This window comes from Equus asinus, chromosome 8 (genome assembly GCF_041296235.1).
Source record: "Equus asinus isolate D_3611 breed Donkey chromosome 8, EquAss-T2T_v2, whole genome shotgun sequence".
In the NCBI taxonomy this organism is placed as follows: Eukaryota; Metazoa; Chordata; class Mammalia; order Perissodactyla; family Equidae; genus Equus; species Equus asinus.
The window spans coordinates 57180582-57193992 of record NC_091797.1 but is presented as its reverse complement, the minus strand read 5'-3'; the positions used below and the strand labels follow the sequence as shown (position 1 = coordinate 57193992).

General features: G+C 35.9%; 1 protein-coding gene across 6 annotated transcripts in view; it reads left to right on the top strand.

Annotated features, from left to right (window-relative positions):
• Positions 1–13411, top strand: part of HIVEP1 (HIVEP zinc finger 1) — a 137862-nt gene that overhangs the window by 66192 nt on the left and 58259 nt on the right. For 5 of the 6 annotated variants that reach the window (XM_070515623.1, XM_070515620.1, XM_070515622.1 and 2 more), the window contains one exon: positions 5424–5477. In XM_070515623.1, the coding sequence (XP_070371724.1) occupies positions 5424–5477 (54 nt within the window). Of the gene's footprint in view, positions 1–4187; positions 4281–5423; positions 5478–13411 lie in introns of all 6 variants that reach the window. The other variant, XM_070515624.1, reaches the window with a different exon arrangement.

The following is a 13411-nucleotide window of genomic DNA, read 5'->3' as shown; positions in this document are numbered from 1 at the left end:
GAAATATCTTTGCATGTAAAATACTTATTTTACACCCTACTTGGGTGTGACTTTCTCACCTGTGAATATACTTCTTGGTCTAGATCATTAAGTCCGTGTGCATACATCAGACTTGTCTTTAGTGTTGGCTTGCCTGCCCCTTTGGTCACAGTTTGATATCAGGGTCATGCCAGCTTTATAAAATGATTTAGAACACCTTTTGTATTATCTTGTGCTCTGGAACATGTTAGGAAATGCTTTATTCTTCAAACTTGGAAAGAATTTGGGCCAGGAACCCTTAAAAACCGTTAATTCTATGCCATTCTCTGATAACTTTCTCAGTTTCATCCATGGTTGTTGTTCCAGTTGAGTTTTCATCTTCCTGGATCAAGTTGAATTTTATGTTTTTCTGAAATTTTTACTAGTTAATCACAGTTTTCAAATTCATTAGCACAGAGTTGAGAGTCTGATGTTTTTTCACATGCTTCAGGCAATATTTTTCAATTTGAAATATTACTGGTCTAGATGATCATTTTCAACGTTGTTGTAAGGTGTTGTCTTCCTGAATAGCATAGGTCCAGAGGTACGAAAGACGTGTAACTTGTAGGTTAAAATGTGTGACTTATAGGTTTACTTAGCTGATTTAATAGTGAGCACGGGGATAATCTTTGTTTAGAAAGGCATGTATAAATGGCTGTGGGTATTGGGTGCATTTTTAACATTACGTCATTGTCGTATATTTAGTCTTATTGAAATAGCTCTAGCAGTTGACAGTAAGAGTAAGGATCTTGTACTGACGTGGAATGAGGGGACGTAGGAGTTATGCTTATTCAGTAGTAAAAATAGTGCAGTCACATATGGTGATCTTTTTTCAATCAGATGGTGTCTCTTTCAGTAAATAGAGGTGCCTTTTACAGTTCATTAGAATCTACTTCATAAAATTTTACAATTAGCATTTCTACTTTGTGTTTTTAGGGCCAAGTGAAGAGGGAGAGGCTGTGGTGTTAGAGCAGAGGGAATTGGTGCCTGTCAGAACAGTGAGAGACGGATGAGCTAATAGAATTCAGGTAGAAATCATTTAAATTGTTGATAGATCAAATGGAGTAATAAATAGTTGATTCGGTGGCTTTTAGTGTGCTGATATGGTTTCCCAAATGTTGAAATCATGTATAATGTTAAAGAGGATAAAACGCTAGGTTCTTCAGTTGTAAATTTACATGCAGGTATTCCTGTTTCTCTTTCTCAGAGTGCATCAGTGCTTCCCTGTGTCACTTGGCAGGTTATTGTCAGCGTTTGTACGATCAGTAAATCACTCAGGTCCATCTATTGTCGTTATTACTAATGAGCATGAGATCTGTAGCTGTAGGGAAACAGACTTCTACATGCCAGGTTTGGTGGTGGCACGGAGAAGGGAGTGACGGACTCTGAATCAGGGTTTTAGAGATGGTTTCCTGAGGAGGCGACATCTTGAACGGACGCCACATGGAGAAGGGATGGGGTGGGAGGGGCTCTGGGAAGAGTCTTAGGGATCTGACTGAGCCTGTACTTAGGGGTGGCTGAAGCTGAAAAGAAAAACAGGAGCGGGCATGGAGGGGAGGGCACAGAAGGTAGTGGGATCACAAAGAACCTTGTTAGCCTGGCAGGGGAATTCAGCCCTTATATTTACCATCAGTTTGGTATTAAAATGATTGTTTAAAGGATATAATAGTCTTAGTTTCTCCAGGAGAGCCGTTCTGTTTTTTCTTCTCTAGCTCTTCCTATTGCACCTGACAGACGGTAGACCTTAAACACAATAAAAACACACAGTTTTTGTTGAAGCAAATTCTGAGAATTTAGTGAGTTGGTATTAATGCTGTGATGTCCTGGATCCTAAGGCTCTTGAGAAGTGGTGTTGTGGGGGTCGCCTACACTTCACCATCAGGTGAAAATGGTCTGAGAGCAGGAGCTTCCTGTGAAGTCTTATCTGAAGATCGCTTTATTTTTGGAAGTGATTTGTTTTTAATTGTCCAGTCTTCTTCCCGGAACCCTGAAAGAAAAGTTGTTTCTTAAGGGCTCTAGGACTTTTTTTTTTTTGCTCAGTGGTTTCAGATTATGTTTCACAAATAGACATGTTTTTCTTCTTTATGGTTGATGAAAATACAATATTTTTGTATTTTCTTGTACAAACAAAAGTTTTTAGATATGTAAGGCATTATACAAGATTGTTCGTAGCCTTTACTATTAACAAATAGTTTCTGTGCTTTATCAGAGAAGGAAAACTGTAGAAAGGCATAAACTGTCAACAGTTGGAGAACCAGAGCATAGCCTATACTGTCAGGGTACCCGCTCCTAGCCTCTTCCTCTTTCAGCCATGGGCCCCTCTGGATCTCAGGAAAGATCATGGATCCGTTCCTGTGTTGCTGGGGTCTTTTCCAGGTGACGGCTCCTCCGAGTATATTTAGTAAAAATTGAATTAATTAGAATTACATCTTAATTTAAATAGAGTAAGAACTCATTACAGTAAGTGTGCATTACTTACTATAGATCTACTAAGATGGTATGAATGTCCATTTTGCCTGTATATCTATTTTTATTTCTAAGCAACAGCAACAGAGAAACTACTATTTGTTTCTGAACGTGTGGCTCTTTGCGGAGTCGTTACCTCGGTGGCATCACCTCATCACCTCGATAACGGTGATGTTGAGGAGGGCATAGGTGATGGAAGATGTCTCAGAATCTGAGATCCCCTTCTAAACAACACAGCCTTCCCCCACTCAACGGTTACAATGGAGTATGTTGTTATTGCTAGCAGGTGTTACCTTTGGTAAAGGGAAAAGGGTAAAAAAAAAAAAAAAGGTAAAAAAGATGTGCTGAGAACTGCTCCTTATGTCAGTGGATTTCAAGCTTCAGGTTTACAATCTAGCAGTGGGTTGTGAAATCAGTGTAGTTGGGCAAGGCAGCATTTTTCATTTTCAATAGGAAAGGATAGAAAATAGGATGTGGGTAAGTCTGTTTCTGAACTATGTATACACACAATATGTATGCACATGTGTAATTGGCTGGAATGTAAAATATGTTTCTTGCTCTGGGTCATAATGAAAAAAATGATAAATATTGCTTTAAATATCAGTAAATTGCCTTGTATGAACCAATTAAGAGCGTATAATAAATGACTACTTTCTCTGTAATTTTGGAGAGTGTCTTTAAAACATCATATTTTACCAGGAAAATCATAAAACATAGGTTAAATATAAACAGGACTTTTTATAAAAATTGAAGCAAAAGCTTTTTAATGAATATTACAAGCTCTCTAATTGCAGATTGTGTTTACCTATTGAACTGGAACTCTCGGTGAAAGCATTCAAGTAGATGCTGCTACCTAACAGAGGAGATGTCCTAAATCTACTAATGTATACACTGTTAATATCAGGAGAAAAAGGCAGCTTAATTGACAGATTTTAAAGCAAAGACTAGTATTTTGTGATCAAATGTAAATTGAGGTCATTTTTGTAAGAATTTGTTCTGTTAAAGTGCAAACTGAAGGTGGCCAAAACCTCAGTATACTAAATAACAGCAATTTAAAAAAATATGTGTTAAATCATGAGTTTTTGTTGCCCTGAGCCACAATTGATTCTATTAATAAAAAGTTGTTTTATTATATAATGCCAAATTACGTGTGCACAAACTCTTAAACACAGTCATTACTACTATGAATATATAATATATACATATATATTATTTATAGTTCTTAAGTTTGGACGAACTGCTGGCATAGAAATAATAGCCTTTTCTTTTTATGTTCCTCAAGGACTATATATTTAAGTTAGGTGATTTGTTTATTTACGTGTTGAATGTCTACCATGTACTTAGTGTACTTTATTTTTTAAAAAAGTGGGCCTGTCCTTTTGTTGCTTATATTAATATAGATTTCTTCCATGCATTTGGTATTTTTCTCTTTGAAGTAAAATGACGGCTGAATGTGGGATTCACATTTAGTAGGAGTTTGTTGTTTTTCGAGGACCGTTTCTAATTTCACTGATCATGTCACGAGAAATGACAAAAGTTTCTAAAGAAGAAAAATTGTATTATTCTCTATCCTCCTAAATCTTATTCTGGATTGGTATTTAGCAGGAATCAAATAGGACATTGCTGTGGGGCACCCACTTGTCTGGATGAAACTAGTTATTTCGGACTGTGGCTGATGTCTAATGTCACACATTTCCCTCTAGCTTGCTTCCTGAGTCTGCTGTCCGGCTCCGCCTTGATTTGGCAGGCTGATGGATCGATATGCAATTGAAAGAAGTTTGATCAGGAAGTTGAAGGTTCTCTGAATTTCTGGCTTTTATGGCAAGACAGAGGGGGGGAGAGGCAGGTAGACCAGAGTTTGCAAGGCTCTGGTGGGATCTGTGCTTTTTCTTTATTTGGGGATGGATACATTTTCAGAGGTTGCATCTTTCATGGCCAGTCGTCGTAGGTTTAGCGTTGGAGACCATTTTGGGGCTGAGGAGTATATGCTGCAAGGCATGAATGGCTAAAGTACCAATATTTTGAAAGCAGTTAAACTATACTTCCATGGACTATCTAAAATATTATATAATTGTTGGTACTCTATTCATTTCAGTACAAAATAGTACCCTTGGGAATTTTGTAACTTTTACCATTATAATAAGTACTTATGCCATTATATTAAACTTGGATTTGGTTACTGTCATAGTCGTCAAATATGTATGTCCTTATAAAATTTAATTAATTGTTATCAAAGTAGAGCATGCGCTTATTTACAAAATCCAGTTGTGCACCAAGCCTCAGATCAAGGAATGCAGGCTCTGGGGCCGCAGTTGCCTCCCTCTCCTGTCGGGAGCCCTCCCAACTCTGTTAGTTATTGCTTCTGGGTTATGCGTAATCTTTCAAAACTGTGTGCATATTGAACAGTCCTGTAGTCATTTGTTTTATGTGGTATCTCTCTAATGCAGCGTTCTGCCCTCATGCTTCGTAGGTCACTCTGTCCTGTTATCAGGGGTTGGCAGAAGTGAGGGTATCGTGCTGCTCCTCACTCATCATCCGCTTTGCTTCCCATCCGTTCTTTCCTTCTTGCATCTTTGGGTTAGGTCTTAGGCCCTCTATGAACTTGGCTTAGACTTGTTTCTAAGCTAGTAGGCATTTGTTACATCTCTCTAATAAAATCCCTATTGAGCACTTATATGTCTTCATAAGGAAAGTATTATTTTTGGGGACTTTTATTAGGCAGCAGTCCTTGTGACTAAGACGTGATTAAAATTATAAATATAATTTTAAAAGGGAATAATATATCATTACCTTAACTGTTTACACATATTTGTTTCATAAATAATTCATTCAACAAACATTTATTACCATATGCCAGGCACTGTTTATAAATAGTATGTGTGTTTTACTGTATTCATATTTGTTATGATGATTTGTAAAATTTTCTTTGTTTTTCATAGACAAAATTGAAGAAGCACAAAAAGAACTTAATGGGGCAGAAGCATCAAAAAAAGGTAAATTAAAATGAACCCCGGTATAGACTTTATTCTTGCAGAGATTCCTGCACAGATGCCTTATAATTGCAGCCTTACTAAATCAATCAATATGAGCATACCACAAATTAAAAATCACCTTAAGTTAATTGATACCTAAAAGTCGATGGGCTTTGCTTTATGAAATGCTGTAGCTACATAGCATATTCTATAACTGTTTCCCACATATTAATTTATTGCTGATAGGAGTGTGAAAGATTGTTACAGCTCTTTTGAAAGTCTTGTTTGTGACTGTCCCATAGCAATAGAAGTACCAGAGTAGTGGATACTTATGGCTGTGTTCACGCGTGTGTGTGCATGTCTGTGTTCATGTAATGCAGTACTTTTTGAAATGACAGAAACCTAAGACAACTGAAATAACCTGAATGCTAGTCAGTGGAAGAATAATTGAATCAATTGTAGTACGTTCATATTTTGGGATGTTATGCAGCTTTCTAAAAATGTTAATTCAATTGACTGTGATGCTTTTGTTGCTAAATAAGAAAAATGACCTTGCAGTGTAGCATGTAAAATGTAATACCATTATCTTTGTTCTATCAAAGCATATATATACACACACGCATGTTCACATACGTAGGCTTATGTATGATTGGACAAAGTTTGAAAAGACTTGTACACAAATATGTTTACAATGATGGGAGAAAGGGCAGAGGAAGATGATTAACTTTTATTTATATGTCTGTGTTCTTTCACTAGTTACAATGGGTATAATTTCATATAAAAAATAAAAAGTTTAAAAGCAAAACTAGGTTTTCGTCATAGAAAGCATACTGATGATTTTTCCAGATCATATGAAAAAATGCGTTCAATGTAGAACAGTGTGTGGAGAGGGGAAGACAAGAGGTGGATAGTTCCAACATTGTCTGTTAATGAGTAAAATCAATTAAAAGAATACAAAGTTCTCTTTATGGCATTTATATTTCAAGATTTATCTTTTCTTTGTCTTTGTTATCTCTTTTAATTATGGTGGAATGGAATATTTTGGCAGAGTAATTTAGCTGCATAGGATTCCAATGGAAGGTCTTTTTTTTTTTTTTTTTTTTTTTTAAATCTGGTTATATTCCTAACTAGGTGTCTTTAGTGGAAATCATTTCTGGCTGTGCAGGTTCTCCATCCCGTGGACCAGCATGTGAGGGCTCCGGGATCGTTTGGGGTTGGTCTGAATAGTTATGCTGTGATGTGCAGAACCTTAAACCTTGAAGTGTCTTCCTTCTTCATTTTCTTCTCCCTCCACCCCCTTCTTCCACGAAATCTCTGGAAGGTCCCTATCAAATATGACCCTTTAATGACATTCTCACAAAAAAGCAAGTCTAGAAAGAGCAGAGAAGTCGCCGTAGCCGTGCTGTCCCTTTGAAAGGCTGACCAAAGATCCCTTCCCCACGTTGCTGTGGACGGTCAGCCTTGAAGACGGCTGGGAGAGAGATATGGTTTAACTTCCTTTGTCGTAGTTAGCCTTTTCACATCTAGTAATGGTTTGGAGCTGCTCCAAGTAGCAAAATAAATATGTGTTTGTCTTTCTTTTCCTTCTTTCTTACCCCCGTGCAGAGAGTTTTAAGAACAGTGAACTAAATGCCTGATAGGAAGGAGGAAACGGAACAAAGGTTCTAGAAAAAGAAATTGGACAAGAGGTCCAGAATAATCTAGTGGGCTACGTTTGGCAGGCTACACTCCCCGAGCCCTAGGGTGAATACCAAGTGAGCATTGTGCAGTTGACTGCCTAGAATTGCTACCGGGCTTTCATTTTTGCATACATGTTCTGGCAAATTAAAAATAAAATAGTTTTCCTCTCAAATATAATTAAGGAATAGTATCAGTTTGTCTTTAACAACACGAGATCAAATCTTTGAGTAATGAAGGTGTTGAGAGTTCTCAAATCTTTGCTTGCTGAGGTGTGTTATTAAAGCAATTCATTTTCTTTGAAGAATATACTTAAAATTTAGAGTTATTTATTGCTTTTATTAAGATGAGTCAACTTTATTAAGATGGGTTCGCTATTTTTCCAACATGCTTTTGGTTTTTTTCCCCCTGAAAATTTGACTTTTTTCCACAACTGGCTTTTTTCCTGCATTGCTCACGGTTCTAAGCTTTTATCTGCATTGAAGATACTGTAGTTCCTAACTGATTTGAGGTTCTTTCTCCCCCTCTTCTTTTTTAACCATTAGGCCAAGTAACTAATTTATCTTCAGAAGCATCTAGCATAATGATAAGCTTTAAAAATAAAAAAAGACCTTGCTCATTGATAGATTTAAAAAGATATCTTTCCTGTTTTCTAACATTTTAAGGAAGAATTAATCTGTATAGTGTAATATAGTTGCAAAGAAACTGACTTTGCCCATTACACACCAATTGAATAAAGTGCACTAAATTATGTTAATGTATTTCTTTTATTCTCTCTGCTTATGAATGAAAATGAGATGACTTTAATTTGATTTATTTTGATTTTAATTAATTTGGGGATAAATAGAGCATGCAACATTCACACAGTTCTCCATAATGTCACTGTGGTCTTCCTTACAGTGCTATTTACTTGTTCTTAACTTCCATTGTGCTTGACTCTATTTCTAAAATTATTCTGCAGAATTTAGAAAACATAAATAGTGAATGTCACAGATGTGGCAATGGCATATGTATAAAATAAACTGGGAAGAAATAAATTGATCAAACAATTAGAGCTTTTATGTGCTATCCCTTGAATAAGCGTTAATTTTAATACATTTTAGATTTTTATCATCTACTATTTGATACATAAATTTATGTATGTAAGGTATTAAATTATAAAGCATAAGAATAACATGGTAATCTTTGATTGCAATACTCAAGAACTGTCGCATTGCTAGCACATGTCAGCCTACGTGCTGGTCTCCATTTCATCCCACTGTCTAGTCTGTAGAGGTATCTACTGTCCTCAACTTTGTGTTCATTGTTTTATTGCTTATTAAAAAATATGTATGTTCTCAAACAGTATACTTTTTAGTGTTGCTGAATTTTGAGCTTCAAAAATAAAATTATGCTGTATGATTTCCACAGCTTTTTCACTCAACATTGTTTCTAAGATTCATGCATGTTGTTGCATGTAGCTATGGCTTTTCGTTGCTCTAACAATATTTCATTGTGTGAAGTGATTTGTTCCTTCATTGTCTTGTCGATGGATTTCTCTGCCTTTTCCTGTCACAAACAGTGCAGCTGTGAATATTCTCACGTCCTGGTGTACATGTGTCAGTTTTCTAGGGCATAGATAGGGATTGTAGATGGTCAGCTTCATAAGACGATGCTAAATTGTTTTCCAGAAATTCTTTTTGAAACTTCACATTCCTACCACCAGTGTCCAGAAATTCATTTTGTGCTATCTAGTACTTGGTGTCATCAGCCTTTTTAATTTTTTCTATTTGAATGGGTTATAAAATCATATTGTGTTCTGCTCTTGATTTATTTTCCCTCATTACTAATAATGTAAAAGTGTCTTCATTTGTATTCTACTTTCTTGAAATGCTTACTGGTATCTTTTAAGTTTTATTAAATCTTTGTCTTTTTCTTAGTATATTTTGAGTAACAATCCTTTATTCTTTTTGTGGGTTTTCGTTTTTGGCTTAGTTTTTCGCTTTCCCTAATGTGCATTTAAGTAAACAGAAGTTCTTGATTTTAATGTTACCAACCTATTAATCTTTTTTTTTTATGATTTGTTTTGGTGGGATTTTTTTTGTTTGTCTTAAGAAATATTTCCTTACCACAAGGTCTTAGATATTTTTTCCTATATTTTCTTCTAAGAAACTTTTACATGCAAATTAAAAATCCATCTGGAGTTGATTTTTTCTTAATACGTTGTAAATTAGAGCTTCAATTTCTTCTCCCCCCACCCCCATGGGTAACCATTTGTTTCTGGAACATTTATTGAGTGGATTCTCCCTTCACTATCTGTTTCATATTAGTTTTCCCCATATATATGGATTTGTTTCTTAGCTCTACATTCTGTTCTCTTTGTGTATCCATGGGTTAATATCACAATGTCTTTGTCTTGATATACAGTAGGGTAAATTCTTGAAGTTATTCTTTTTCAGGAGTGTTTTGACTGTTTTTAGTTTTTTGCTCCTCCATTTAAATTTTCCAGTCTTTTAAAACACTTATTGGAACTTTATTTGGTATTGCATTAAATTTGGGGAAAACTGACTGTCATCGTAATTTTCAGGCTTCCTATCAAAAAAGATTGTATGTTTTTGATGCTTCTGTTTTCCTTGATGTTTTATAATTTTCCCTGTGTGGCTATTGTACTTATTTTATTGGATTTATTTCTTGAAACTGTATTTATTTATTTATTTTTGTGCTGATTTCATTGCTTGTGTGTGTGTGTGTGAGGGAGAGAGAGAGAGGAGGAGAAATTGTTTTCTAGCTGTTGTTGTTGGCAAATAGAAATGCAATATATTTTTGTATATTCATCTTATATCCAACCGCTCAGCTGAACTCATTCGTTCTGAAAATTTGTCTGCAGGTGCTTTCACTTTTCTTGTACACAGTCATATCAACTGGGAATGGTGAATGTTTTGTTTCTTCCTTTTTGAATTATTGTTCCTCTTATTTATTTTTCGTTTTACACAGTTGGCTCCAGTAAAATGCCAGCAGAATGGTAGTGTTGGCATTCTTGTTCTTGATTTTAAAGGGAATGCTTCTAATATTTCACCATTAAAATGTTTTTATGTCCTTTTGTGGGAGGACGGGTTTAGTTTGGTTTTTTTTAAAGCTTAAAAAGATTATCTTTCATTTTTGTTTTGTTGAGATTTTAAAAAAAATCCTAAGTGGCTCTTTTTTAAAATCAAATGCCTTTTCTTCATAATGTAGAGATGATCTTATGGTCTTTATTCTGTTATTTTAATATTTAAACCTCACTTGCATTGTTTGAATAAAACCACTTTGGTCTTCCCCACCCCCACTGAGGAAGATTAGCCCTGAGCTAACATCTGCCAAGCCTCCTCTTCCCCCCGCCCCCCCCCCCCCCCAGCCGCAAGGAAGACTGGCCCTGAGCTAACATCCATGCCCATCTTCCTCTACTTTATATGTGGGACGCCTACAACAGTATGGCTTGCCATGTGGTGCCATGTCCTCACCCAGGATCTGAACCCGTGAACCCCAGGCCGCCAAAGTGGAACGTGCGCACTTAACTGCCACCCCACTGGGCTGGCCCTAAAACCAATTTGGTCTTGCTGTTTAGCCTTTTTAAGCACGTTGCTAGATTTAATTTTTTTTGTAACTTTTAATTTTTTTGGTGAGGAAGATTGGTCCTGAGCTAACATCTCTTGCCAATCTTTCTCTTTTTGCTTGAGAAAGATTCGTCTGAGGTAACATCTGTTGCCAATCTTTTTCTTTTGCTTGAGGAAGATTCTCTCTGACTATCATCTGTGTCAGTCCTCCTCTATTTTGTATGCGGGACACCACCACAGCATGGCTTGATGAGTGGTGTCTAGGTCCGTGCCCGGGATCCAAACCTGCAAAACCCAGACCTCTGATGCAGAGCGCACGAACTTAACCACTCTGCTGCTGGGCCAGCCCCTGATTTATTAATATTTGTTGAAGAATTCTGTATCTATGTTTAAGAGATAGTGGTCTATAATTTTATTTTCTTGTAAGTTTTCTTGCCTGCTATGTTTTAAGGTTATACTAGCTCCATAGAATGATCTGGGAACTGTATCCTCCTGCTTTCCGTAGAGGTGTTCTTTAACACTGGAACAGTAGCTTTATAGATGAGTCTTGGAATCTGCTTTGACTTTTGAGAGCAGTCGAGGGTAGACTTTTAAGTACCAAGTCAATGTGTTTAATAACATGGGACTACTTGAGCTTTCTTTTTCTCTTCAGTAGATAGTAAGTTATATTTTTCTATAATTTAACCATTTTATTAAGTATTCACATTTATTGGCAAACAAATCATTCATGGTATTCTCTTACTCTCTTTCACTGCTGCTGGACCTCTGGTTGTGTCTTTACTTTTTCATTGTTATTGTTCATTTGTGCCTTTTCTCTCTGCCTTGGTTAGTCTTGCCAGAGGCGTGTCTGCTTCACTCCCTTTAATCTCCTACCAACCTGCCATTTTCTTGACACTCTCATGTATTATCCTTTTCATTTTTATTATTTTTTGTTCTTTGTTATCTTTTCCCTCCTTTTTCGTTTGATTTATTCTTTGACCAAGTTTCTTAAGTTGGAAACTGGGCTTATTCGTTTTTAAGCCTTTATTCTTTTCTTTTGGAATCATTTAAAGCTACGAATTTCCTTTTAAGTATTGCTTTAGCTCTCTTACACATATTTGTTACTTTCGTTAATTTCTAAGCTGGTTTCTTCTTTTGACCCTCTTGATAGAATTTTTTTACCCACATGGTTAGGGATTTTATGTGTGATTTCTGACTTAATTGCATCATTATATTAATTGTTTTTTAAAACTAGTTTGTATTTCTAAAATAATTTGCTCTCTTTTTCTGAATACTGTGTGATCAAAATTTTCAATGAATGTTCTACAAAAATGCTCCTAGATTTTGTGTTAGAAATTTATAATTCTCATTTTACAAAATTCAGCATTTTACAAAGATGACAAAGCTGAGCTTGAAAGATGTTAAATAACCTCAGCCCAGGGAGCGCAACCAGCAAGTGGCATGAGGAGGTTTCAGTCCCTGGCGTGGGTTGTGCTGTTCTGACGTCTTCTGCGTCTTCGCTGGGTGGGAGCTGTGTCCTTGTGGTGGTTGAATCTGTGGTACAGTCAGTCTTGTTCTGCATCACCCTTTGAGTGATGACATTATGATAGCAGTCACCTCCTTTAAAAATGTTGTGATGATTCTGGAAAAAATAGTTAGAATTCAGACAACGGGTAGAGAAAAAGGTGGAGATTTTAGGTCAACATGCATTGGGATTTTTCACATTATTCTATCTCAAACAGCAAAATTCTGAAATCGCCACCGTAAAACCAGTAGTTTGCTTTCAGCTGCAATGGTATCCGCTCTGACGTTGTATGCTGCAATCACCAGAAAGTTTTTATTTAAAAATAATTTCTATTAATCATCTTTTTTACTGTGTATATGAGAGTAATAGATCCTAAGCATGTAAGCAGTTTATATGACTTAAGAAGAACAGTAAGGAATGTGTACTGCTGAATAACTCAGTGGTATGCAGGCTTGCTCAAGGAGTCGGTTGACAAGGTGGTTTTTTGTTAACAGAGGTATAATGTATGCCCTGGAATTACCTTCCTGTTATCTGGGGAAGCTTGAGGGAAATTAGGTTCCTATGTAAAAGTAGACTAATTCAGAAGTGATAGTGACAGACTAATGAGGAGCAGAAAACTAGATCATGAACTCTGATGAGTGTGTAAATAAGAAAGCTAGAGTTTGCTCACCTACTTTCCTAAATTTTTTTTTTAAGCCTCTTATAAGTAAGCTTGCAAGGGGTCTAAAATACTCCCATTTTTTTTCTTTTTAAAATACTACATATAATAAAAAATGAAGGCTGACTTGGAATAATATTTTATATTAATAAAGTTATGCTTTAATGCCAATGACGTTCTTTTCCTTGAGAATGCTACTGAGTATACTTAACAAAATAGAAGAGCATGTTCTTATAATTAGAAGTGATGAAGTCCTTCCTAAGACTAAAATTTAGGTGGCATAATGAAAAAATTGGACTGACTTTTATTAAGTTAAAATAAATAATGCTAATACAATATAAGGTAAGATAAAAATGTTTGAAGACAGTCTGAGAGAAAGTATGTGCCATAAAACAAAACTTGGTTGGCTTAATTAATATATTGAACGTGGAAGGGCAGTAACAATTTTCAAAATGAAAGCTCACGTTGACAACAGGCAGCAGAAAGGCTAGTGTAATATTTTAGTGAGATGTCTGAAGTATATTTTTAAAGGAATGAAATTTTA